Source organism: Rhinatrema bivittatum, chromosome 2 (genome assembly GCF_901001135.1).
Source record: "Rhinatrema bivittatum chromosome 2, aRhiBiv1.1, whole genome shotgun sequence".
Lineage (NCBI taxonomy): Eukaryota > Metazoa > Chordata > Amphibia > Gymnophiona > Rhinatrematidae > Rhinatrema > Rhinatrema bivittatum.
Window position 1 is genome coordinate 151,586,762 of NC_042616.1, and position 26,954 is coordinate 151,613,715.

A 26,954-nucleotide genomic window follows, 5' to 3' on the forward strand; every position below is an offset into this window, starting at 1 on the left:
ACTTGGGGGAGCAGTTTGTTAGCTGAGCTATGGTTCTGCATTCCATTGGCTAGCTCCTCAAGTTACTTTAGGTTGCCAAGGTTGCAAGATGGTGTTTGTGGGAGGATGGCCAGTGCCTGGTAAGAAATGTAAACAAACAAGTGATGTAATTTTAGCATCAAGTTCTAGTCAGCAAAAGCATGTAATGCCAATGCATATTTTGAATTTGTAAGTCTCTTTGTATTTTAGGAATGGGGCCCTGGCATTTTGAGATATGCATACTTTTAACTCCCCTGATATGTGTTTGTGTGTTTGAGGAGGGGGGTGCTGGTGAGAGGGGAAGTGACTGGGGTGACTGTATGGAGTAACAGGTGGGAGAGAGACTGGCTGGTGGTAACTGGTGAGAGAGAAGCAGCCTAGTGTGTGTACGGCTGACCTGTCACCCGAGTCACCCACACACACACACACACACATACACACACACACACACCAGGCTGCCTCTCTCTCTCCCACCTCTCACTCCTTTCATTTACCCCAGTGAAACTCCCTCTCACCAGTCACCCCCCACCACAAACACCAGGCTATCTCTCTTACCAGTCATCACCCCACCCAGTCTCTTACCCACATGTCACAACCCATCTCACCAATCAACCCCACATTCCAAGCTGCTTCTCTCTCAAACCAGTCACCACCTCAACCAGGCTCTCTCCCACCTGTCACCCCATCTCTCACCAGTCACCCCACACACACCAGGCTGTCTCTCTCTCGCTGGTCATCAGTCATCACTCTAACCAGTCTCTCTCCCACCTGTCACCCTATGCCATCATCCCAGTCACATCCCCCTCTGACCAGTAATCCCCACAAGCCTCTCACTCACCAGTCACTAGTCACCACTCCAACAGTCTCTCTCCCACCTATCACCCCATGTTGTCTTCCCAGTCACACCCCCCTCTGACCAGTAACACTACACACACCAGGCTGCCTCTCTCTTGCTAGTCACCAGTCACCACTCTAACCAGTCTCTCTTCCACATGTCACCCCATGCCATCATCCCAGTCACTCCCCCTCTGACCAGTAACCCCCAAACACCAGGCTGCTTCTTGCTCACCAGTCAACACTCACCACTCCAACTAGTCTCTCTCCCACCTGTCACCCCATTCAGTCACCCCTGTCACTGCCCCTCTCACCAGTCACCCCCCCCCCCCACACACACACACCAGGCTAGCTATCTCTCACCAGTCACCACCCCAACCAGTCTCTCTCTTACCTGTCACCCCAGTCACTCCTCTTCTCACCAGTCAAGCTGCCTCTCTCTCACCAGTCCCTACCTCAACCAGGCTCTCCCCAACCTGTCACCCCATACAGCCATCCCAGGCTGCCTCTCTCTTACCAGTCACCACTTATCACTCCAACCAGTCTACTACCTATACAGTCACCCAAGTCACTCACTCTCTTACCAGTCACTCCACACCCACCAGGGGAATTAAAAGTATGCATATCCCAAATGTCAAGGCCCTTTTCCTAAAATACAAATTGATTAGCAAATTCAAGATTTCTCACAGGACAAGAAGGATGGTAGTCCTCACATATGGGCGACATCATCAGGACGGAGCCCGATCACAGAAAACTCTGACTGGCCCCTACTGGGCATGCCCAGCATGGCACCAACCCTGCAGCCAGCAGGGGTCCCCCTTCAGTCTTCTGAAGGGGGACCCGCGGAGCAGTAGCCTCACGGTTTAGGAGCTCTGAAGTGATTCCTGACAGTAATTTTCCTCAAGGAATTATTAAAAGTTAAATTGCCCCACAGGGGTCCCTTCTCTAACTTTTCTCTGGCCGCGGTACTCCGGTAAGTTTTTACCCGTTTTCCGTTGATTACCGTTGAGTTTGGCCCTTGTGGCCTACTGGCCGTCGACCGTACCACGGCTCGATTTTTTTCAATGGCCATGGCGTCGGGGTTCCGTCGGTGCCCAGATTGTACTTGCACCATGTCTATCACAGACCTCCATGGAGTCTGTATAATGTGTTTAGGCCATGAGCATGGTGTCCTGACTTGCACCAAATGTGCCCTCATGACACCAAAACGTCACAAGGCCAGAATGGAGAAGATGGAACTCCTCTTCCATGCTCAAACCCTGATTCCATCCATTGCATCGACGTCGTTGGAACCGGCACCGTCGACCGCACCAGCATCGACCACCGACCGGTGACCAACCACCATCGATGTCTTCACGGCCATCGACACCCTCTACTCCCCCTTAGGATTGAGGGGATCGCAGGGAGAAACATCGCCATCAACATCGCAAGACTCGGACCATCGAGGGAGCGAAATCATCGATCTCGCCACCTTCCGAGCCGCCGAAGAAGCCCCGTCCAGGAAAGGCACCGACCATTCCTGCGACCAGGTCATCGAGGCCACCCTCACCCGATCGGGGTTTGGGAGCTGCGATTCCACCTGTAAAGGTGGTCCCTCCGGCTATGCCTCTGCCTCCCTCTTCTGTTCCGGAGCCGGGGCTGCTTGCTCCAGGTCCCTGAGAAGAACTGGATCGACTGGTTCAGGAGGCCATCGACAAGGTGATGCAACGTCTTCAGGTTCCTCCGGCACTGACACCGGCACCGATTGTGGAAACTGTCATCGACCCGATTCCGGCAGCGCTGGCACCGCTTTTATCCAGAATGGAAGTGCTGATGGCTGCCCTTCCTCCGATGGATCCCAGGTCTCCGATGGCTCCGATGCCCTCCCTGTTGACAGCTTCATCAGGAGGAAAAACACCATTCTGCATCCTTCCATCGGGAGTTTTGCCTCAGCCATTGATGCCAATATGTCCCTTGCCACCGATTCATCCATCGGTACTGATACGTCCATCGGTGCCATTGGGTCATCCATTGATGCCCTCGATGCCTGCACCAATACCTTCCATGCCATCAGTGCCTCCGGCGATTCCTTCGATATTTTCGGAGCCTAGACCGGGACCTTCAGGTATCCAACCCCCTTCTCATCCTACAGGACAGTCTGCTGATCCTTATGACACTTGGGGTGATGATACCTCAACAGACACCGATGATTTACATTCACCATCTTCTCCCACTGAAAGTAGAAAACGTTCTCCTCCAGAGGACCTCTCATTCATTAATTTTGTGAAGGAAATATCTGAGTTGGTTTCTTTTCAACTTCAGATGGAACAGGATGACAGGCACCAGATGATGGAGTTACTCAAATTCCTGGATGCCCCCAAGGTGATAACCTCTATTCCCATTCATCAAGTCCTTCTTGATCTCCTCAAAAAGAACTGGGAAAATCCTGGATCAATTGCTCCAGTGCAAAGAAAAGCTGACACTACTTATTTAGTTCAGTCAGCCCCAGGCTTTCAAAAATCCCAGCTCGACCACGACTCAGTTGTGGTAGAGTCTACTCAAAAAAGAGCAAAAAGGTCAAAGCCTCATTCATCTACCCCGCCTGCTAAGGAACAAAAGTTCCTGGACAACATTGGTCGACGAGTGTATCAAGGAGTCATGCTCATCTCCCGAATTGCTGCCTATCAGCTTTACATGACCCAATATAATTGGGTCATCTTTAAGCAGATACAGGACTTCTCTGAGTCCCTACCTGAACAATTCAAGACCAGCTCCAAACCCTTGTAAACAAGGGGTTTGAGGCAGGCAAACATGAGATTCGAACATCTTATGACATATTTGACACCTCTACCAGAGTGTCTGCAGTAGCTATTTTGGCAAGACGGTAGGCCTGGCTCAAATCTTCTGACCTTTGCCAAGACGTGCAGGACCATTTATCCAATCTACTATGTGTCGGAGACAATCTGTTCAGTGAACAGATGCAACGAATGGTGGCTGAATTAAAGGACCATCATGAGACTCTCAAACAGCTCTCTTCGATGCCTTCTGACTTCTCCTCAAGACAGCCCTTCAAGAAGGACTCTTTCTATCATCCAAGGAAAGCCTATCCACCACCAGCAAGGTCCCGTACTACGAGACCTTATCATAAACCTCAGCTTCGCCAAACCTGAAACAGAAACCACAAGCAGCTCCTCAGCCAGGGCCTGCTTCAGGTTTTTGACTTCCGCTTAGAGAGCAGCAGCCAGATTCCTCTCTCAAACATACCAGTGGGAGGCCGATTGTGCCACTTTTACAACATGTGGCAGTCAATCACAACCGACCAATGGGTATTGGCAATCATTGCTCAGGGTTACCATCTGAACTTTTTCGCCCGACCACCAGACTCCCCACCTCTACAGATGTGGAGAACATCCGATCACTCCATTCTTCTGGATCAAGAGGTCTCCCTCCTTCTCCAGTCAAGAGCAATAGAACCCGTTCCGCACTCCAAGCAAGGCCTAGGGTATTCCCGGTACTTTTTGATCCCCCAAAAATCAGGGGGGGTGAAGGGGGGGAGGTTCGTCCAATTCTGGACCTACGTGCTTTCAACAAGTACCTCCAGAGGGAAAAGTTCAAGATGGTAACCTTGGGATCGCTTCTACCTCTTCTACAAAGAGGAGACTGGCTCTGCTCTCTGGACCTCCAGGACACATACACACACATTGTGATAACTCCAATTCATTGCAAGTACCTGAGGTTTTTAGTAGGTCCCAAACACTATCAATACCGAGTGCTTCCGTTCGGCCTAGCATCTGCACCACGAGTCTTTACCAAATGCCTTGTAGTTGTCGCAGCTTTCCTCAGGAAAGAGGGTGTTCACGTCTACCCCACCTGGACGAATGGTTAATCAGGGCTCCAACCCAGCAAGCTGCTTGGTCGCCCCTCGATTTGACTCTACACACTCTAATTTCACTAGGATTTCTCGTCAATTATGAAAAATCTTATTTAGTCCCATCTCATACCTTGTTGTTCATTAAGGCAGACTTGGACACCTTGCAGCCAAAAGCTTTTTTACCTCAACAATGAGCGCTAACTCTCGTGTCTCTCGCTCACCAGTTGCAGTCTCAGAATACTGCAACAGCTCGTCAATTCCTTGTCCTTCTCGGACACATGGCATCCTCAGTCCATGTCACACCAATGGCCCATTTGGCCATGAGACTCATGCATTGGACTCTGAGGTCACAATGGGTTCAAGCTGTTCAACCTCTGTTGACCATTGTCCACATTACTGACTCACTCCGTCTGTCTCTCGCCTGGTGGAAAAATCAGAACAATCTCCTCCAGGGATTGCCCTTTCAAGTGCCAGATCTTCAAGTCATTCTTACCACCAACGCTTCCAACCTCGGGTGGGGAGCCCATGTGGCCGATCTGCAGACACAAGGCTTTTGGTCTCCAGAGGAAGCCAAACACCAAAGAAATTTCCTGGAGCTTCGAGCAATGCGATATGCTCTCAGGGTTTTTCAGGATCGCCTATCAAACCCAGTCATCCTGATTCAGACGGACAACCAGGTGGCCATGTGGTACATCAACAAGCAGGGAGGCACAGGCTCCTTCCTTCTGTGTCAGGAAGCTGCGCAGATTTGGGCGGAAGCTCACTCCCACTCAATGTACCTCAGGGCCAACTACTTACCGGGAGTGGACAATGTTCTAGCAGACAAACTGAGTCGCGTCTTTCAACCGCACAAGTGGTCTCTCAACCCCTCAGTAGCGAACTCCATCTTCCAACAATGGGGTCATCCTTTGCATCCCCTCAGAACCACAAAGTGGACCATTATGGCTCCCTCATTCGCAGCAAAGGCTCTCAGCCCAGAAATGCATTCTCCCTCTCATGGGCAACTGGTCTGCTTTATGCATTCCCTCCACTTCCTCTTCTCTCGAAGACTCTCGTGAAGTTACGTCAGGACAAGGGAACAATGGTCCTGATAGCACCTCACTGGTCATGCCAAGTGTGGTTTCCAATACTACGGGATCTCTCCATCTGCAGGCACATTCCCTTGGGAAATGACCCGCTTCTGATCACTCAAAACAACGGGAGCCTACGCCATCCCAATCTTCAGGCCTTGTCCCTGATGGCATGGATGTTGAAAGGTTAATCCTTCAACCTCTTAACCTTTCAGACTCAGTTTCCTGTGTCTTGATTGCTTCACGGAAGCCTTCCACGAGACAATCTTACTCCTATAAATGGAAAAGGTTCACATCATGGTGCGCTTCTCAGTCCCTTGATCCCTTTTCCTGTCCAATCCCACAGTTTTTGGACTATCTCTGGCATCTGTCAGAGTCAGGTCTCAAGACATCTTCCATCAGAATGCATGTCAGTGTGGTAACCGCCTTCCTTAAAGGTGTCGGGGTTGTCCCTATATCAGTACAACCCCATGTAACACAATTTCTGAAGGGCTTGCTCCACATCAAGCCACCTTTATGTCCTCCAGCTCCTTCTTGGGACCTTAATCTGGTTCTCGGTCGGCTCATGAAACCACCATGCAAGCCTCTTCACTCCTGTGACCTAAAATATCTCACATGGAAAGTGATTTTCCTTTTGGCTATCACTTCAGCTCGCAGGGTTAGTGAGTTACAGGCCCTAGTTACCTATCCGCCTTACACTAAACTCCTGCAGGACCAGGCGGTACTCCGCACTCACCCTAAATTTTTACCTAAGGTAGTTTCGGAGTTTCACATTAATCAATCCATCATACTACCTACCTTCTTTCCCAGGCCCCGTTCCAATCCAGGGGAACAGGCTCTGCATACCCTTGACTGTAAACGGGCTCTAACTTTTAATCTAGACCATACAGTTGCCCACAGGAAGAACACTCAGTTATTCATCTCTTTCCACCTCAACAAATTAGGGCAACCTGTGGGTAAGCAGATTCTTTCCTCCTGGTTGGCGGACTGCATATCTTTTTGCTATCAGCAAGCAGGCATTCCTTTTCAAGACCGTGTTAAAGCACACTCTGTGAGGGCCATGGCGATTTCAGTAGCACACCTACGATCGGTGCCGCTTCCTGACATTTGCAGGGCTGCCACCTGGAGTTCTCTCCATACTTTCGCAGCCCACTATTGCTTGGACAAAGCGGGAAGACAAGATTCCATCTTCAACCAGTCTGTCCTGCGTAACCTATTTCCAACGTGACATACCAACACCCTTCCGCCTGCTCAGTGGGGTTCAGGATGCCCTCTACCAAATTCCACCCCAGTTGTTGTGCCTGTTGCACGCTGTTGGGTACATTTGGTGCATGTTCAGACATCCTCAGCTCGGTACTCACCCCTATGTGAGGACTACCATCCTGCTTGTCCTGTGAGAAAGCAAATGTTGCTTACCTGTAACAGGTGTTCTCACAGGACAGCAGGATGTTAGTCCTCATGAAACCTGCCCGCCGCCCCGTGGTGTTAGGTTTGTAACATTTTGTTATTTTATTTTTCGGCACTGCTTGTAGCTTTTAAATAAGACTGAAGGGGGACCCCTGCTGGCTGCAGGGTTGGTGCCATGCTGGGCATGCCCAGTAGGGGCAGGTCAGAGTTCTGGAAATTTTGACAGAGGTTTTCCGTGATTGGGCTCCGTCCTGATGATGCTGCCCATATGTGAGGACTAACATCCTGCTGTTCTGTGAGAACATCTGTTACAGGTAAGCAACATTTGCTATACATTTGAATTATATGCTTTTTCTGACTAGAACTTGATGATGTTATTATATCACTTGTTTATTTACATTTGTTACCAGCACTGGCCAATCTCCTCACAAACACCACCTTGGAACCTTGGCAACCCAAAGTAGTAACTAAGGAGACAGCCAATGAGAATGTAGAATAATACCTCTAGGTAACCTCTCCCCCAATTGACACTAACACAAAATAACAATTTTTACAAAATGTCATTTTTTTTTCATTTCGTGGCATTACAGATGCAGGAAGAAATAGAAAATTTCTTTTCTATTTTTTAATTCATTAAAAATGATAGCATACCTCTACCCAACAATAGTAAAAAATTGATATACACCATTTTTTTGTACCCTCCAAAAACCCCTAATTAGCAAGAAAAGAAACACCTAAAATCAGGAGCCCATATAGAAAGGACAACTGATGTGAGGTCTCAGGGAAGGCAATTTGCAAAAAATGTAGGATCTGTCCTTATAATAAGAAGTATTCATCCCTTATTAACAAAGTGAAAAACTATAAGTAATAAAACATTTAAAGAAATAAAGAAACGAACCTGGAAATAAAACCGGACAAGAAAAAAAACAGATTGGGTTATACCAGGGCTTCCCAAACATATCTTGTGGACTCCACAACTAGAGGAACAGGGCCTTAGTTAACATGGTTTTAAAATAGTTGTGTTTACTTATATGTTTGAATGCTACTAGCCCAAGCTACTATCAAGATGTAAACAGCCATATGTACTGAAAACTATGTCTGAAGACTTCCACAAAGGCTACTGCAACCTGCTCCTCAATGGTCTTCCAGTGAGCCATCTAGCTCTACTATAATCTATTCAAAATTCAGTTGCATAAATATATCTGTCACCAGTATCACTAGACACATATAACACTTCTTCTCAAGTCAGTACATTGGCCCATTGTTTCCATATACAATTCAAGCTCCTTTTTCTCACCTACAAGATCCTTCACTCTGCATCTTCTCGCTACCTCTCCTTTCTTACCTTTTCCCTACACCCCTCCTCATGGACTCCATTTATAAGGAACATCACTCTTATCAGTGCCCTTCTACTCCACTGCCAAATCCTAACTCTCTGCTTTCCACCTGACTGCACTGTATCTTGGAATAGACTTCCTGAGTTGTGTCATGATCCCTCTCCTTATTCAAAAGAATAGCCTAGTGGTTAGAGCAGTGGGCTATGAACCTGGAGACCTGTGTTCAAGTCCCACTGTTGGACCTTGGGCAAGTCACTTTAATCTCCAATGTCTCAGGTACAAACGTAGGCCTGGATTTATCAAAATGCACTAAATGTTGCATGTGATAGGAAAAGGGGTGTTTTATGTTACTCAGGTAGAGAGTCCATTAAGATAGGTTGAGAGAACATTGTACAATCTCATCTTTGGGTGTTTCCTCACTCCGAAGGGCATCAAATCTTCACAAGAGTGTACTGTTCTGTTCATACATCTCACTTTGAATGTCAAAGTGGCCCCTAACCCCTACACTAATACCTAAACCTCACCTCAAGTTACTAGGTGGGCCTTATATTAAAGGTATAAATACCTATGTTCTATAAGGGCCTTATAGCTAGTCTCTCTCTCTCATCACAAAGTGCAATAAAGCCATATTGCACAGTTTAATGAAAAAGGTGTAGTTAAAACTGTGCAATATGATTTCTCAAATTGCAAAGCCAGCCCACTTGGCCAGAAATCCTGCCCCAATCTCCTCCCCTTTTTCTAATTTGCATTGCACCATGCGTTATGGCGTCTTCACATGTGAAAACACCATAAAGCACTGTGATAAATGACCCCCTTAGATTGTAAGCCCTCTGGGGATAGGGAAATACCTACAGTGCCTGAATGTAATCTGCTTTAAAGTGCAAAAAGCAGAATATAGAAATCTAAATTTAAAAACATTCAGTCTAAAACCCCACTTTTTGGATGCTGCTGTTCAACTGTAACCTGCTATTATCCCACTCATAGTCTTATTGACTTAAACATGTTCTTAATAAAAGACATTTCCAAAGTCTCTTTTGCCCTGTATGTCTGACTTGATTAGATTATAAACTCTTCCGAGCAAGGTACGTCTTTTAAGTGTTTTTGTACAATGCTACGATATGTTGAGTAGCACTATGGAAGAGACAAATAGTAGTAGTAGCAATAGTATTTAAAATGCCAAAATGTTACACAAAAACTTTTTAAAACAGTGGAGGAGAAACACAATGAAGCAATCTCTATTGAACTGAACTTTGAATGCCAAGAAGTTCATTTTTTCTTGTTTGGAAATAAGGAAAAGATGTATTAAGAATTTTTCCCATCGACACAAATGAAAAAACATTTAATATATCAGAACTCTATAAATGAGAGAAAACATGGATTCTAAGGGTAAAGTCTAAAAGCTGTAATGTAAAATCTCTGGAACAATACCCTGCTTCCAAGAAAATGGCTACATCTAAGAGACAGGATTTAACATGTCAACCATTTAACCTCAGAAGAAATTACTGCAACCCTTAATTTTCAGCATTGATGTCAATAGTGAATTTTGCAGACATTCACTTTTTGTAGCAAAGATTCACGGCATGAGCACAGAATGCCAGCAGCTTCAAGAGGCCTCATAGTTTCATGGCAATTTCTTTACAATTCAAAATATTATTGATGAGATGCCTCAGCTTTTTAAAATAACATCTGCAAAACCAGCTTAGACAAGATGTTTTTCCTAGACACCATGTGAAAAACACTCTTAAAAATAAAACCTACACATTTCAGATAGCGGAGAAGTTACAAAATGACCTTTTGCAGTTGTTATTACTTTGTCTCACACTAATTTCTTCCCAAATTCGATTACAAAAGGACATTAACAACTTATCCATAATGTGTAGGGACAATACAGCCTCTCACCGTGCTCACATAAGTAAAACTGCTCACATCTTCAGTCTAAATTTAATGTATTAACATTCATTTAAAGTGTTCATGAAATAAGGGATTTGTAGCATTCTACTTACATTCTTCTTCATCACTGTTATCCCCGCACTGATTGGTGAAGTCGCACACATTGTCTGAAGGAACAGAGAGGCCCTGCCTACACTGAAATTCATTTCCAATACATGGCCTAACAATCATAAGCACAACCGCACAATACAAGCTACAGAAAAGCTTGTAGATTTTGTCCATTGCAGATACCACAATGCATGAACTGCACAACTGGCAAAGTATCCTCTGGGCTCCTATATGGACAACCAAGTCAAGCAGTTATCATATCTGTGAAATGACTTTTCATTTTGCACTTTCCCCAGTGCCTTTTCAGGTGCTGGTTGCCACTGTACAAAGAATGCTCACTATGCTGAGGGGCAGTTATATTTTATCTACATGCAAATGTATTTTAGAAAATATTTAACTGCTACATAATTTTATGGCTGGAGGACTTGTGTTGTAACACTGCTGTAATATCTGTCATAAAATGTTAGGAGTACAGAGCTAACTTATTTTAATTACTACTGGTGCCTGGCAGAAATATCAGATAACATTCTTAGATAAACAGCAGAGGTTTATAATGACACAAGAAGCAATGATTATGTTAGCCTTTTCCCTGCCTTTTGTAGACAAACTGTGCACCTATGCTTTTTCAGTTCATGATAGATACAATATAAAGATAACAAGTAAACTTTGTATAATGCCTCTGGACTTTATTAGAAATTCAAGACAGAGTGAACACTAACATGTTAATTATTTCCTCTGACTGCGGTAACTGGGAGCAGCCATGGCTTGGGGAAACAGGAAGGAGAATTGAGGGAGGCAGAATCTGGCTGTTTCTTCTACACACAAACTTTATTTAAAATAACAGAAAAGTACAGTACAAAAGGATGCTTACCTTTGCAGTCCTTAACGTACAGTTCCAAAAACATCAAACATAAGTAGCACTCTGGCTTTGTGCCTTTTCCCTGGGGCCTCTCTAATTCTTCTGGTCCCTGACTACTTATAATATAGTGAGGGGATCCTCACTTCACCCAGAATCCTTTGCAGGGTTGGTCCTTAAGGAGGACTGGGCTAGAGAGCTGTGGCCGGTCCCTTAAGGTAGTTTGAGAGAGTTTCCTTCACACTCCCTCATATACCCTCCCTATCAGCTCTGCCTTGCTAAGGTGAGTGGCTGCCTGTACCCCTGCTACTACCCTGGATCAGGATCCTATTTCCCTCAGCATGAACAGGGGAAAGGCTAACTTGTTGTTGTAGATGTCAATTCTGTGTCCCCTTCTACCATTGTCTTACATTCCACAGTTCCTAATGTTTGCAGCTGCTTGAGGTGCTTTCCTCACCACTTCATTTGGGGCTTCAGTCTTCTAGGCTGCTTGTGGTATAAACTTGAATCTCTGCATGGAGAGACCTGCTGATGAGACAGTTCATTACAGTTTGGAGGGTTCACACTAGACGTGAGACAGCCACAGAGCATCTCAAAATGTGGATAGTCCCATCCAAGTACCATGGGGTAAGGGAGGTGAGGCAGTATCCCCACCTCTAGGCTGGCCTGACCAGCTGGGGTGGTCAATACCACATAGCCTGTTGGATATTGTTTCTGGTTCCGATGTGAGGGTTACTGTTTTCTTATCTTCAATTTACTTTTTCTTGGCTAGGTCTCTCTGAATCAGAGTCATTAGACTCCCTGAGTCCAGCAGGGCTTGTATGAGGAACTCCTCTGCTTCCAATGGAATCACAAACTTGCCCAGTTGAGGTTGCAGGCCTTTCACCAGGTTACAAATGGGATTCTCTGTTAATCTATGTTCCTGCTCTTCGCCTTCCCACCAGCAACAGTCTTGAACCGTGGGCACATTCTCCCAACAGTGTGAACACCTCCATAGGTTTAACTTCGGGCCTGGACCTTCCTGTGAACCCGAACCCCCAGTGTGTGCCAAGTCACTAGGTGGATGCCCAATGACCTAAATGTAAACCAGGTCCTGTGCAGTTGAAGACTTCTGTTGTGGCCAAGATACATGTTAAGATTGTAGTCATGTATGACCAGACAGCAAGTTTTCTGATGTTATTTGCCCACAAGATTTAATATGCCCTACTCTCAAAAATATGTGATTGTGAGATCAACAAATCCAACAGAGCAAATAGGGACTGAAATAATAACAAATTACTTTTTAATTCATTATTACTTAACTTTCTATAATAAGCTCATTTAAACATGTATCATTAAATTATTCTATTTCTTATTTTCTATAACATTGTAAACATTTTTTTCTTTAAGACATTCAGTTCAATAAAGAAGAAAACAAATACAACATGAACTGCTTGCAAACTCTCTATCAGATAAGTAAATTGAAATTAACATTCCTCATATAGTTCAACATTCTATTTGTAATGTTGTATACTTTTCTAATCTTGTTCTCTAAGAATTGATATTTGTGTTAACTTTCTTTTTCAGTATCAACCTAAATGTATGAAGAAGTATTCAAGGTAAGTGAAACAGTTTCTCTTTTATTTCTCTCTGATCCTTTGCCCTCTTTTGTGTGTCTTTATGTTTCTTTGTATATCTGAGCTCAGACCAGGCTACACTTTACTAGTGAGTGCACTTATCTGTTTTCTTCATGTTTTCTCTTTCTCTCTCTCTCACTCACTTTCTGTTCAATGTAGCTCCTCTTCAGTGACAATTCTATTTCCTTTCCTCCTTCTGCTTTTCTTCTTCTCTTTTTACCTACTAACCTATGCTTTAACCAACAAATCAATAAAAAAGACTAACTCCCTTAACCCTTCCGCAGTTTGTCAGTTATGTTCCCTTGATGTATGTGTATCCACGATGACTTTTTGTAACTGTAATAAATCTCCTCTCCTCTCAGTGCTCCCACCATCCAGTGGGAGCACTGAGAGGAGAGGATCACCTTGCTGGTGGCTGAAAGGAACCAGTAAGTTTTTGCTTGGAAATTTTTCTTTTTTAAAAGTATTGGGACAAAGTTAACTATTTGGGAATATTATTTAGTGTGTTTGTGTGTGTTTGTGCTTTTAATAGTCAGTAAGACAGGGAATAAACTGAAGTTAGACTGTATTTTTAATAGTCAGTCAGTAAGGCAGCTAATATGCAGTAGTGTGTTTATTTTTAATAGTCTGTAAGGCAGCTAATAAGCAGAAGTTAGAGTGTTTGCATATTAAGAAAAAAAAAAGTAGCCAGAAGCTAGAAATAAGCTAGAAGCAGTGTATACCTAAGTAAAAAGGTTGAAAAGTTCAGCACTCACCTTGGAAAGGTAGTGTGATTTGGTTTGATTAGGTATCAACATTTGTTAATCAAGAGAGCAGTGAGTCACTCTGGCTCACTAACTAAAGTTAGACTATTTGTATTTTCCAACTCTCCCACCCCTCGCCCACCCACCCCTAGCTCATATTTTAATTTATAGGCAGGTGCCACTTTAAAAAAAAAAAAAAAGAACTTTATTGAGAGTTTGATCATTGCCCTGTAGGCCACTACCAGACATATAGCGAATTCACTAATACATTTAAAGGACGTTAATTAGACACATTCCTACTCCCACAGCATCCTAAAACTTAACTAGGAACTGAACAAATTTGAAATGAAGGCAGCAGTCCAGCAGCAAGAGGGGGGCTTCCCAGTCTTTTGCATTGAGTGTCACATGAATGATTTTTTACCCGCCGGTGAGACACTGTACAAGTGCATGTGATGCAAAGAGCTCCTGTCTCTCAGAGTACAAGTCCAATCTATGGAGGCTAGAGTGGAAGACCTGGAGATGCTGAGGCAGACAGAGAGGTATATAGATGAGACCTTCAGGGACATAGTAGCCAAGTCCCAACTTCAGACTGGCAGCCCTGGTGCTGCCTTGGAGGAAGAAGGTCTCATGATCGGAGAGCATCAACCTGGTGCAGTAGGAAAGGATCCTGTAGCAAGGATTTGCTCTCCAGGTGATGCATTGTCCTTTTGCACCAAGGATGTGTCTCCAAGGCCTACTGCCTAGAAGGGAAGGGTTAGGTCAGCTGTCATAGTTTGTGATACGATTATTAGGAATGTAGACAGCTGGGTGGCTGGTCAGCATGAAGATCTCCTGGTAACATGCCTACCTGGTGCGAAGATGGTGGACCTCACGTGTCACCTAGATAGGATTTTAGACAGTGCTAGGGAGGAGCCAGCTGTCATGGTACATGTGGGCACCAACGTGCTTTTTCAGTTGCAGGTCCAACAATATGGAACGCTTTGCCTGACTATATCCGACTGACCTCTAACCGTAGAGAATTTAAAAAATCACTGAAAACTTACCTATTTACCCAAGCTTTTCAGCTACAATAGTTTGTATAAATTCATGATCCCCAACTAACCTTTTAACAATTGTCTGTATTTTAATTTGTGTATGTTTTTAATTTGTGTATGTTTTTATCTATGTGTAAACCGCCTAGACGGATATATATCTATCCATTGAGCGGTATATAAAAACTTTTAAATAAATAAATAAAAAACATAGGAAGATGTGGGAGAGAGGTTCTGGAAGCCAAATTTATGCTCTTAGGTAGAAAGCTTAAATCCAGAACCTCCAGGGTAGCATTCTCTGAAATTCTCCCTGTTCGACGCGTGGAATGAGGTGATGGTGCAAGGAAGAGGAATTCAGTTTTGTAAGGAACTGGGGAACCTTTTGGGGAAGGGGGAGTCTCTTCCAAAGGGATGGGCTCCACCTTAACCTTGGTGGAACCAGACTGCTGGCGCTAACCTTTATTTATTTATTTATTTATTTGTTTGTTTGTTTGTTTGTTTGTTTGCCGTTTTTCTTTACCAACATTCGTCAGGGACATCAAGCTGGTTTACATGTAACAAGGGAGACTATGTAGAAAATCAGTTACAAAAAACAAGGATGTAAAAAACTGGGAGTTGCAAACCAGAGATACATATAGATTGGAGGAAAAGGCATGAGAATGGAAATATGAGAACTGAAACTGTAATTTATACAAGAGGAAGGTAACAGGGCAACAAATTATATACAAGTCATGATTCCAATTATTAGGGAGCAGGTAGCTGAGAATGATCACAGTAAAATAAATATACAGAAGACATGTTTCTTGGATTTGGGAATGCAAGCTGAGGTGGGAAAGGATTACTATGTACGGAGGTTAAGGGTAGGCTTGCTTAAATAGCCATGTTTTGAGTTTTATTTTGAACTTCTGTGTGCACTGCTCCAGTTTGAGTTCGGGTGGCATGGCGTTCCAAGCATAAGAGCCAGCAATAGTTATGGCACACTCTTTTGTGGAGTTGAGGTGTATATGTTTCGGAGAGGGAGTGTGGAGAGTACCTTTGTATGATGATATGATAGTTCTATTGTATGTGTGGAAGTGTATTGAGTCTTTCAACCAGTGCATGTTCTGGTTCTGGAGGGCTTTGTGTATAATAGTGAGAGTTTTATATGTTATATGGTGGTGTATGGGGAGCCAATGAAGATCCCTGAGTATGGTGTAATGTGGTCGAATTTGCGTGAATTGGTGAGTATTCTGGCAGCGATATTCTGAAGCAATTGAAGTGGTCTAATCGAGGCTTTGGGTAAACCAAGTAGGAGGAAGTTACAATAGTAAATTTTTGACAGAATAGTGGCTTGCCACTAGTTCCCCCACCCAAAACATCTCCTTCTCACTCCAAGCACGAGATCTAGGCATCATAATAGATAATCGTCTCAACTTCCAAAAATTCATTTGCTCAACTATGAAAGACTGCTACTATAAACTCAACACTTTAAAAAATCTCAAACCTCTCCTCCACCTTGGTGACTTCTGTACAGTCTTGCAAGCCACTATTCTGACAAATTGACTATTGTAACCTTTAAAAAGGAGATAGAGCAGCTTTTAAACTAGAACAAAGGGGAAAGCCGACAGTCACTCAGCAGCGCATGGTTTGGAGGGAGGTATCTTCAAAGGATACGAATGATACATTAGAATTAGGGCATCCCGACAATGAAGTTCCAATAATAAGAAAAGTAGTCCAAGTGCCTGTAACTAAAAACTCACCTGAGCTAAAAATTTCTAACTTATCGCTATCAATTAAAAAGCAAAATGAAAATACAAACAAAAACCAAACTTTGAAATGTTTGTATGCTAATGCGAGAAGTCTAAGAAGTAAGATGGGAGAATTAGAATGTATAGCATTGAATGATGACATAGACTTAATTGGCATCTCTGAGACATGGTGGAAGGAGGATAACCAATGGGACAGTGCTACACCAGGGTACAAATTATATCGCAATGACAGAGAGGAGCACCTGGGAGGCAGTGTGGTGTTTTAGGTATGGGATGGCATAGAGTCCAACAGGATAAACATCCTGCATGGGTAAAAATTCCTTGTGTGTTGGGGAAGACTATAGTGATAGGAGTATACTACCGTCCATCTGGTCAAGATAATGAGATGGATAGTGAAATGCTAAGAGAAATTAGGGAAGCTAACCAAATTGGTAGTGCGGTAATAATGGGAGATTTCAATTACCCGGGATCACAGGTGCAGGAAAAGAGGTATGATTCCATGAAAACTTTTTAAAGCATTTTTATTTAGAAGATTCAAAAGTCCTTACTGTGGCAACTCCATACAACATAATCAGGCAAGAGTAACAGGTCCCCCGACACGGTCCGTGTTTCGCGGAAGCTGCATCGGGAGGGACCAGATGACATTCAAAATCTTTAAACAGTCATCAGGAGCTCCTGATGACTGTTTAAAGATTTTGAATGTCATCTGGTCCCTCCCGATGCAGCTTCCGCGAAACACGGACCGTGTCGGGGGACCTGTTACTCTTGCCTGATTATGTTGTATGGAGTTGCCACAGTAAGGACTTTTGAATCTTCTAAATAAAAATGCTTTAAAAAGTTTTCATGGAATCATACCTCTTTTCCTGCACCTGTGATCCCGGATACTTGCTTATGTGCAAGGTTTGCTTCTGTTATTATTAGATTTCAATTACCCCAATATTGACTGGGTAAATGTATCATCGGGACATGCTAGAGAGATAAAGTTCCTGGAAGGAAAAAATGACAGCTTTATGGAGCAATTGATTCAGGAACAGACAAGAGAGGGAGAAATTTTAGATCTAATTCTCAGTGGAGCACAGGATTTGGTGAGAGAGGTAATGGTGGTGGGGCCGCTTGGCAATAATGATTATAATATGATCAAATTTGAATTATTGACTGGAAGGGGGACAGTAAGCAAATCCACGGCTCTTGTGCTAAACTTTCAAAAGGGAAACTTTGATAAAATGAGAAAAATAGTTAGAAAAAACCTGAAAGGAGCAGCTACAACGGTAAAAAGTGTGTAAGAAACATGGTCATTGTTAAAAAATACCATCCTAGAAGCACAGTCCAAATGTATTCCACACATTAAGAAAGGTGGAAAGAAGGCAAAATGATCACTGGCATGGTTAAAAGGGAAGGTGAAAGAAGCTATTTTAGCCAAAAAATCTTCATTCAAAAATTAGAAAAAGGATCCAACAGAAGAAAATAGGATAATGCATAAGCGTTGGCAAGTTAAATGTAAGACATTGATAAGACAGGTAAGAGAGAATTTGAAAAGAAGTTGGCAGTAGAGGCAAAAACTTACAGTAAAATCTTTTTTAAATATATCCGAAGCAGAAAGCCTGTGAGGGAGTCAGTTGGACCATTAGATGATTGAGGGGGTTAAAGGGGCAATTAAAGACGATAAGGCCATTGCAGAAAGACTAAATGATTTTTCTGCTTCAGTGTTTACTGAAGAGGATGTTGGGGAGAAAGCCGTATCAGAGAAGATTTTCATGGGTAATCATTCAGATGGACTGAACCAAATCACGGTGAACCTAGAAGATGTGGTAGGCCTGATTGACAAACTGAAGAGTAGTAAATCACCTGGACCGGATGGTATACACCCCAGGGTTCTGAAGGAACTCAAAAATGAAATTTCACACTTATTAGTAAACATTTGTAACCTATCATTAAAATCATCCATTATACCTGAAGACTGGAAGGTGGCTAATGTATCCCCAATATTTAAAAAGGGCTCCTGGGGCGATCCGGGAAACTACAGACCAGTTAGCCTGACTTCAGTGCCAGGAAAAATAGTGAAAAGTCTTCTAAATATCAAAATCACAGAACATATAGAAAGACATGGTTTAATAGAACAAAGTCATCATGGCTTTACCCAAGGCAAGTCTTGCCTCACAAATCTGCTTCAAGTTTTTGAAGGAGTAAAAAATATATAGATAAAGGTGAACCGGTAGATGTAGTATATTTGGATTTTCAGAAGGCATTTGACAAAGTTCCTCGTGAGAGGCTTCTAGGAAAAGTAAAAAGTCATGTGATAGGTGGCGATGTCCTTTCGTGGATTACAAACTGGCTAAAAGACAGGAAACAGAGAGTACGATTAAATGGACAATTTTTTCAGTGGAAGGTAGTAGGGATGTGAATCGTTTTCCATATCGTCTTAACGATAGAAATCGTGTGGCAGGGCAAGAAAATCGTCTTAGGCACGATTTTTTAGTTAAAAAATCGTTAAAAATCGTTTTTTCCGATTAGTGCGCACTAACTCGAGTTAGTGCGCACTAACGGGAGTTAGTGCGCACTAACTGGGAGTTAGTGCGCACTAACTGAAAATGATACAATTTGACACTTTTCAGGTCAGTTAAGGTCAGTTTAGGAATGAATATGTATTCCTATTGGCTGCCCTCTTATTTATTCATGTTACCAAGTTTCCTACTGACAGTATATGGGGGATGGGAAATGGAAACAGTTGGTAGCTTGACAAAACAAGTAATGTGATCAGTCAATGTGACTAGAACTTGTGCCCTAACCCTGATACCAGGGGTATTGTGATCTTCCTGCACACAGTGCCCTATCCCTATTAATACCAGGAGTGTTGTGATCTTCCTGCACACAGTGCCCTATCCCTAATACCAGGGGTGTTGTGATCTTCCTGCACACAGTGCCCTATTCCTGATACTGGGGGTGTTGTGATCTTCCTGCACACAGTGCCCTATTCCTGATACCGGGGGTGTTGTGATCTTCTTGCACACATCCCGATATCAGGGATAGGGCACTGCATGCAGGAAGATCACAACACTCCTGGTATTAATAGGGATAGGGCACTGCATGCAGGAAGATCACAACACTCCTGGTATTAATAGGGATAGGGCACTGCATGCAGGAAGATCACAACACCCCTGGTATCAGGGATAGGGCACTGTGTGCAGGAAGATCACAATACCCCGGAGGAGTGAGGGTCAGGCAGCTCCCCCCTGTCTGTGAAGCCAGCCTCTCACTAGTAATGCAGGGAGGGAGCTGTCTCAGACTTCACCATCCTCCCCCCCCCCCCCCCCTTACCCACACACCATTCACTAGCTGGGACATGGGGGAAGGCAGGAGTGAGGGTCAGGCAGCTCCCCCCTGTCTGTGAAGCCAGCCTCTCACTAGTAATGCAGGGAGGGAGCTGTCTCAGACTTCACCATCCACCCCCCCCCCTCACCCACACACCATTCACTAGCTGGGACATGGGGGAAGTCAGGAGTGAGGGTCAAGCAGCTCCCCCCTGTCTGTGAAGCCAGCCTCTCACTAGTAATGCAGGGAGGGAGCTGTCTCAGACTTCACCATCCTCCCCCCCCCCCCCCTCACCCACACACCATTCACTAGCTGGGACATGGGGGAAGTCAGGAGTGAGGGTCAGGCAGCTCCCCCCTGTCTGCAAAGCCAGCCTCTCACTAGTAATGCAGGGAGGGAGCTGTCTCAGACTTCACCATCCTCCCCCCCCCCCTCACCCACACACCATTCACTAGCTGGGACATGGGGGAAGTCAGGAGTGAGGGTCAGGCAGCTCCCCCCTGTCTGTGAAGCCAGCCTCTCACTAGTAATGCAGGGAGGGAGCTGTCTCAGACTGGTATCAGGGTTAGGGCACTGTGTGCAGGAAGATCACAACACTCCTGGTATTAATAGGGATAGGGCACTGTAAGAGATGACTGTAGTAGATTGAATAAAGATCTGATGTTTCTGCTCTCCTCACACCAAACAAAAACAACACACAAGCAGAGAAGCCCTTCTTACAAAGCTGAGCTAGTGAGTTAAGTAGGAGGAAAAGTAAACATACTGGTGCCAGTGTGGCTACTTAAAAAATACACTTACCAACAATCAATTACATATATTTGAACTGTGTACAGTTCCAGCCAGGACCACCTTTCTAAAATGCACAGTGATTGGCAAATTCAACATGCACTAGCATTTCAGGTGCCTGCTAACAAAAATAATAAACAAACAAGTTCTAGTCACGTGAGTGCTGATCATTACATTACTTTTTTTGTCAAGCTTCCAACTGTTTCCATTTCACATCCCCCCAACCATATTGGTAACATCAATAGATAAGAGCACAGCCAGCCAATAGGAATACATACATACATATTCATTCCTAAGTGACCTTTACTGACCTGGGAAGTGTGAACACTTTGTTTCATTTTCTGTTGGTGTTCGTTAGTTTCCAGTTCCATTTCCCATCCCCCCAACCATCACCTCAGTGGTAACCTTGGTAATATCAATAGATAAGAGGGCAGCCAGCCAATAGGAACACATATTCATTCCTAACTGACCTTCAGTGACCTGGAAAGTATTTATTTGTATCATTTTCAGTTAGTGCGCACTAAATCGAGTTAGTGCGCACTAACGGGGAGTTAGTGCACACTAACTCGAGTTAGTGCGCACTAACACGATTTAACGATTTTTAACGATAAATCGTTAGAATTTCTATTGTATCGTGTTCTATAACGATTTAAGACGATATAAACATTATCGGACGATAATTTTAATCGTTGAAAAACGATTCACATCCCTAGAAGGTAGTGGGCAGTGGTGTGCCTCAGGGATCTATATTGGAACCGGTACTTTTCAATATATTTATAAATGATCTGGAAAGAAATATGACAAGTCAGGTAATCAAATTTGCAGATAATACAAAATTGTTCAGAGTAGTGAAATCACAAGCAGATTGTGATAAATTGCAGGAAGACCTTCTGAGACTGGAAAATTGGGCATCCAAATGGCAGATGAAATTTAATGTAGATAAGTGCAAGGTGATGCATATAGGGAAAAATAACCCATGCTATAGTTATACAATGTTAGGTTCCATATTAGGAGCTACCACCCAAGCAAGAGATCTAGGCATCATAGTGGATAACACATTGAAATCATTGATTCAGTGTGCTGTGGCTGTCAAAAAAGCAAACAGAATGTTGGGAATTCTTAGAAAAGGACTGGTGAATAAAACGGAAAATGACATAATGCCTCTGTATCGCTCCATGGTGAGACCGTACCTTGAATACTGTGTACAATTCTGGTCGCTGCATCTCAAAAAATATATAGTTGCGATGGAGAAGGTACAACCAAAATGATAAAGGAAATGGAACAGCTCCCCTATGAGGAAAGACTAAAGAGGTTAGGACTTTTTAGCTTGGAGAAGAGACTGCTGAGGGGGGATACGATAGAGGTGTTTAAAATCATGAGAGGTCTAGAACAGGTTAATGTGAATCGGTTATTTACTCTTTCGGATAATAGAAAGACTAGGGGGCACTCCATGAAGTTAGCATGTGGCACATTTAAAACTAATTGGAGAAAGTTCTTTTTCACTCAACGCACAATTAAACTCTGGAATTTGTTGCCAGAGGATGTGGTTAGTGCAGGTAGTGCACTAGCTGTGTTTAAAAAAGGATTGGATAAGTTCTTGGAGAAGAAGTCCATTACCTGCTATTAATTAAGTTGACTTAGAAAATAGCCACTGCTATTACTAGCAAAAGTAGCATGGAATAGACTTAGTTTTTGGGTACTTGCCAGGTTCTTATGGCCTGGATTGGCCACTGTTGGAAACAGGATGCTAGGCTTGATGGACCTTTGGTCTGACCCAGTATGTCATGTTCTTATGTTCTTATAGAAAACAAAATATAATTAGATGACCCTGTACCTAGAAAAAGAACCAGTTTTCTTTGCTCATTCATTTACTTAATCCCTTTCTTTTTTAAATAGTTTCCACTTCTGTTATTTCATTGTGTTTCTCTTATGGGTAGTACTGTCAATAAAGTTTTGGGATACACTTTCTCTTCTAATATTATTGAGCGTGCAGCTTTCTCAGGCTGTCTTACTTTCTGATTATGGTCAGATACTGCTGACATATCTTTTACTCTCAGGGTTTCTCATATCATATTAGCCTTAGCTGCCTACTTCTCTTTAATAACACTTAGGGTCAGATTTTATAAATCTACGCGCGCGCGTACTTTTGTTTGCGCACCAGGCACAAACAAAAGTACGCCGGATTTCAATAGATACGCGCGTTAAAATCCGGGGTCGGCACGTGCAAGGCTTCCTAAATCAGCAGCCTGCCTCCGTTCCCTCTGAGGCCGCTCCAAAATCGGAGCGGCCTCGGAGGGATCTTTCCTTCCACCCCCCCGCACCTTCCCCTCCCTTCCCCTATCTAACCCACCCCCCTGGCCCTTTATAAAACCCCCCCTACCTTTGTTGCACAAGTTACGCCTGCCCGAGGCAGGCGTAACTTGCACGCGCTGGGCCGGCTGCCGGCACACCATGATCCAGTCCAGGGACTGGTCCAGAGGCCACGGCCACACCCCCGGAATGCCCCCGATAACGCGCTGGCCCCGACACGCCCCCGACGACACGCCCCCAACATGCCCCTGTCACGCCCCCCAGGAAAGCCCCAGGACTTACGCGCATCCCGGGGCTTTGCGTGCACCGGTGGCCTATGCAAGATAGGCTCGGCGCATGCAGGTGGGGTTTGGGGTAGGTTTTCGGGGGTTACGCACGTAACCCTTTGAAAATCTACCCCTTAGTGTGTGCCCCACAAACAACTTTCTCATTTCAGTCTCTACATTCCTAAAATAAGCCACTCTATGATCTGCATAGCAGCTGGATATTAATCTTATTGTAAATTAACAACTTCCCTCACCTTTCCCAGAAACACAGCTTAAAACAATCTTTCATACATTACACATTCTTACTTTAATACGACATTAGCTGTTCTTTCTCTATTAAGTGTTTTTTAATTTTTTAGGGCCTATAAATACAGCACTATGACAGCAGATCTGCTCAGTTCCTGCTGGGTTCTATAATTGACCCTTGCTTAAATGGGGTGTGGCATTCCTGCTGCTGATGTCATTGTAGGAAATGGTACCTATAGCTAGCTGAATGGACAGGTGAAATGGTTGCTCTTGTATCCCTTCCCTGCTTGCTTTATCTAATTTTTGGCTTGAGGCATTTTTAACATCATGAAAAATCTTTACTTATGTTTTTACTTTGTGCTGGGTCCCTGCGTTGCGACCAGATTTTGCAGAGATGCGCCAGCCTCATTACAGGTTGCTAGGGAAACCATTGCTAAGCCACCATGGTTACAGCTTCAGTCCTTGGTCCAGTTGCTATACCAGTGCTACTTTCACAGTGAAGCTTTGGATGCTACCATGAGAGTAAAAACTTTAATTATTTATTGTAATGAGGCCCTAAAAATTCTTCTGTGTACTTCAAAAATGTTCCCCACATTTATTTATGTCAGTTTCTATTAGTGTTTGTCCTCAAATGATCTCTCAGTTCTTTCTGTCAGTGCTAACATTTACTTCTTTATATCTGTTATTTTAATAAAATACCTCCCGTTTTATGCCTTTATTTTTTCAGCATGTTTAAAGGTTTTAGCACACTGACGCATTGACTGCTCTACATTACAACAAGTAGGTGACCTGACACATATCTGTTCCCGCCTTCGGTAAAGATATCATTCATCTCTAAAAGGACTGTTTGTCATTTTCATTGCTTTAGGTTGCTTACCAGTCGTATCTGCCAGCATCCAGCAATCCGGTTTCCCTGAAGAAGGATCATCCGAAACATTGCAATGTTGGACAGCACGCAGAACGCATAAGATGTTCTATGCTATAATACACCGGCAGCTTTAGACTTGAATTCTACAGGACTGGTAATATAAAATCCATAAGTGGACTGCTCGCTCCTACGCATATGATAGCTTCTCTAAGAATCATCAACTCTGGGATTCCAATCATTAAAAAGCCCTAGCGCCTTCTAGAGCTGTATGCACAAGCTTGTAGCCCCCTAGTGGCCCTATATGAGGTATTCCCAGAGTTCTAACAAACGCTCCCTCTCTTTGAGCTGGATCTCTTATATCGTTGATATTTAGTAATTCTCAGCCAATACTTGGATCTGTCACATTGGTATTTATTTTAATAATATATGCAATAGTTGGGCAGGGGTCCTTGGTACCCTTACTGATAACCATCCTATGTTGTTAAGCCATTCTGGGGAGTTTTTAGGGATTTTTATCCTTTAAAAACATCCTTGTTCCAATGGGGCCCATTACAATTTAAAACTGAGCTGGGGAGGTGGGGTTGGTAAGGTGGCCAGGCTCTGGTTACCTGCCCACAATCTTTGTCTTAGTTAATTCTTGCTTCATTTCTTTTATTTTTAATAAAATTGGCAGCCTCCCCTTTTCTGGCTCTGTGGGCCCTGCTGACACCACTGATGACATTACTGCTGCTGATCAGCTGTTTCCTCCCACACTTCCTCCCACACTCTCCTTTCAACATGCTGCTGCTGCTTCTGCCAGGATGGCCCCTCTTCTCTTCTAGCTTCAGCACCTGGGTGACTTGATGACGCTTTCTTCAAAGTCTTTTTCTTTGGACTTCTCCTCTCTCTGATCACCGCTTCTTTTTTTCTTAAGTGCCGATGTGCCTGGACCCACACTGAAAGAGCCAGCACCTGCAGCACTCCAGCACCACTCTCTCCTCACCAGCCCACTCCTCTCACCACACTTGGGCATCCTGCCTCAGCTTCACGGCCCCCCTCTCTTTGTCATTGCCCTGACATGGCTTTGGGCCTTCTCCGCCACCACTTGGGTCTTTGCTGAGAGGGCCAGCTTTTGTAGTGATACAATGCCACTTCCTTCACATGGGCCCTTCCTTCTTAGTTTATCAGGCATCTGTGACCCTAATCAATATGACCTTCCTGGTTTCATGGCTACAACAGGTTTTTTTTTCTGTCTCTATCTCAGCTCCATCATACAATTTCTGAGCTGTCTCAAGGTTATCATGTCTCTTCCAATGATTTCAACAAGGCTGGATGACATCAGGGATTGGGGGCAGCTTAAACTACCGGTCCCTTAAATCACTGTGCTTCTGCTCTCTTCATGACACCCTACTATCATTTCTGCTGCTGCTTATTTACAACACTGGGTCTCTAGCCTCTGACAGTCTCTTGAGTCATGCAGGGAGATCTCACTGGTCCCTGTGATCCTTCTGTCATTGTCTCGGGCTCAGTTATTTCAGGCGTTGTCACTTCTGAGCTCTTCTGGATTCTACTCTTCAAGCCTCAGGTCTCAGGTCAGCTTTATTTATGTATTTATTTTTGTTTGGGTACCTCCCCTTTACATTCCCCCCTGCTTTAGGATGAATGTTGACCTCAAAATTCAATAACTATATGCTAAATAGAATCATTCTACATTACACTGTTTCCAGCAAAGGTAATGTAATGAAAACGTATGACTTAAACAAGCAATAAACACTTTATATTATATAGTATGAGTTCAGTTTTACATTCATTTCAGTATAAACCTTTCCTTAGTATAAGACATAATTGTCTCATAGATAACTGGGTGGGATTCCATTATTGATTATGTTAGATGCTCTGGCTGGTATTGAGTTTGTTTCTTTTTCCTGATTACCATACTCTAGAGGTTTGGCCATCAATCGTGTGCCTGTGTGGTTATATCTCTATTTTCAACTTCTTTTCTTATCACTTACTCCACAATAACTTAATTCTTTTTCTCCTTGCACTATTTTTAAACCACTTATTACAATCTCATCTGCTTTCTTAAAATGTATTATTTGCATTTTATCCAGTCATTTGCATTGGTGTTCTTTTTCCATTAGAGCTTATTTAATGCCTCATTTTTTTTTCTTTAACTTTTTACATATTCAAATTTCTTCATAAACATATCCCATAAAACTGTGTCAGTATTATGACACTTTGGAGCAAAATAGAGAAATCTTGGAGGCATCTGCCAATTCTATAAGATCTTCTTTTCTGCATCTCTGTAAGATTTCTTTGGGATAAAATAACTTAAAGTGTTTGAGTCAGCAAAGACTTTCTTTAATTGCCAAACAACCCTGTTTAACAGAAAACATAGGGGCCAATTGTGATTCCTATGCGCGTGTGATACATTTGTGCGCGCTACCTGGCGCATACAAATGTACACCCAATTTTATAACATGTGCGTGCTGCCATGTGCATATAAAATCCGGGTTCGGCGCGTGCAAGGGGGTGCACCAATGTGCGGTGTGCACAAGGGGGTGCACACATGTGCACTGTGCGTGTGCGAGCGAGCCCAAGGGGAGCCCTGATGGCTTTCCCCGTTCCCTCCAAGGCCGCTCCGAAATCGGAGCGGCCTTGGAGGGAACTTTTTTTTAGCTC

At 43.7% G+C, this 26,954-nt stretch overlaps 1 protein-coding gene across 1 annotated transcript in view; it reads right to left on the reverse strand.

The window, feature by feature from the left end:
• The window catches only part of MALRD1 (MAM and LDL receptor class A domain containing 1), a 954,719-nt gene extending 943,978 nt beyond the window's left edge, over positions 1 to 10,741 (reverse strand). Inside the window, exon 1 of the mRNA XM_029587045.1 lies at positions 10,520 to 10,741. Coding sequence (XP_029442905.1) covers positions 10,520 to 10,688 — 169 coding nt within the window. The 5' untranslated portion in view covers positions 10,689 to 10,741. The remainder of the gene's footprint in view (positions 1 to 10,519) is intronic.
• Positions 10,742 to 26,954: the final 16,213 nt, after the last annotated feature.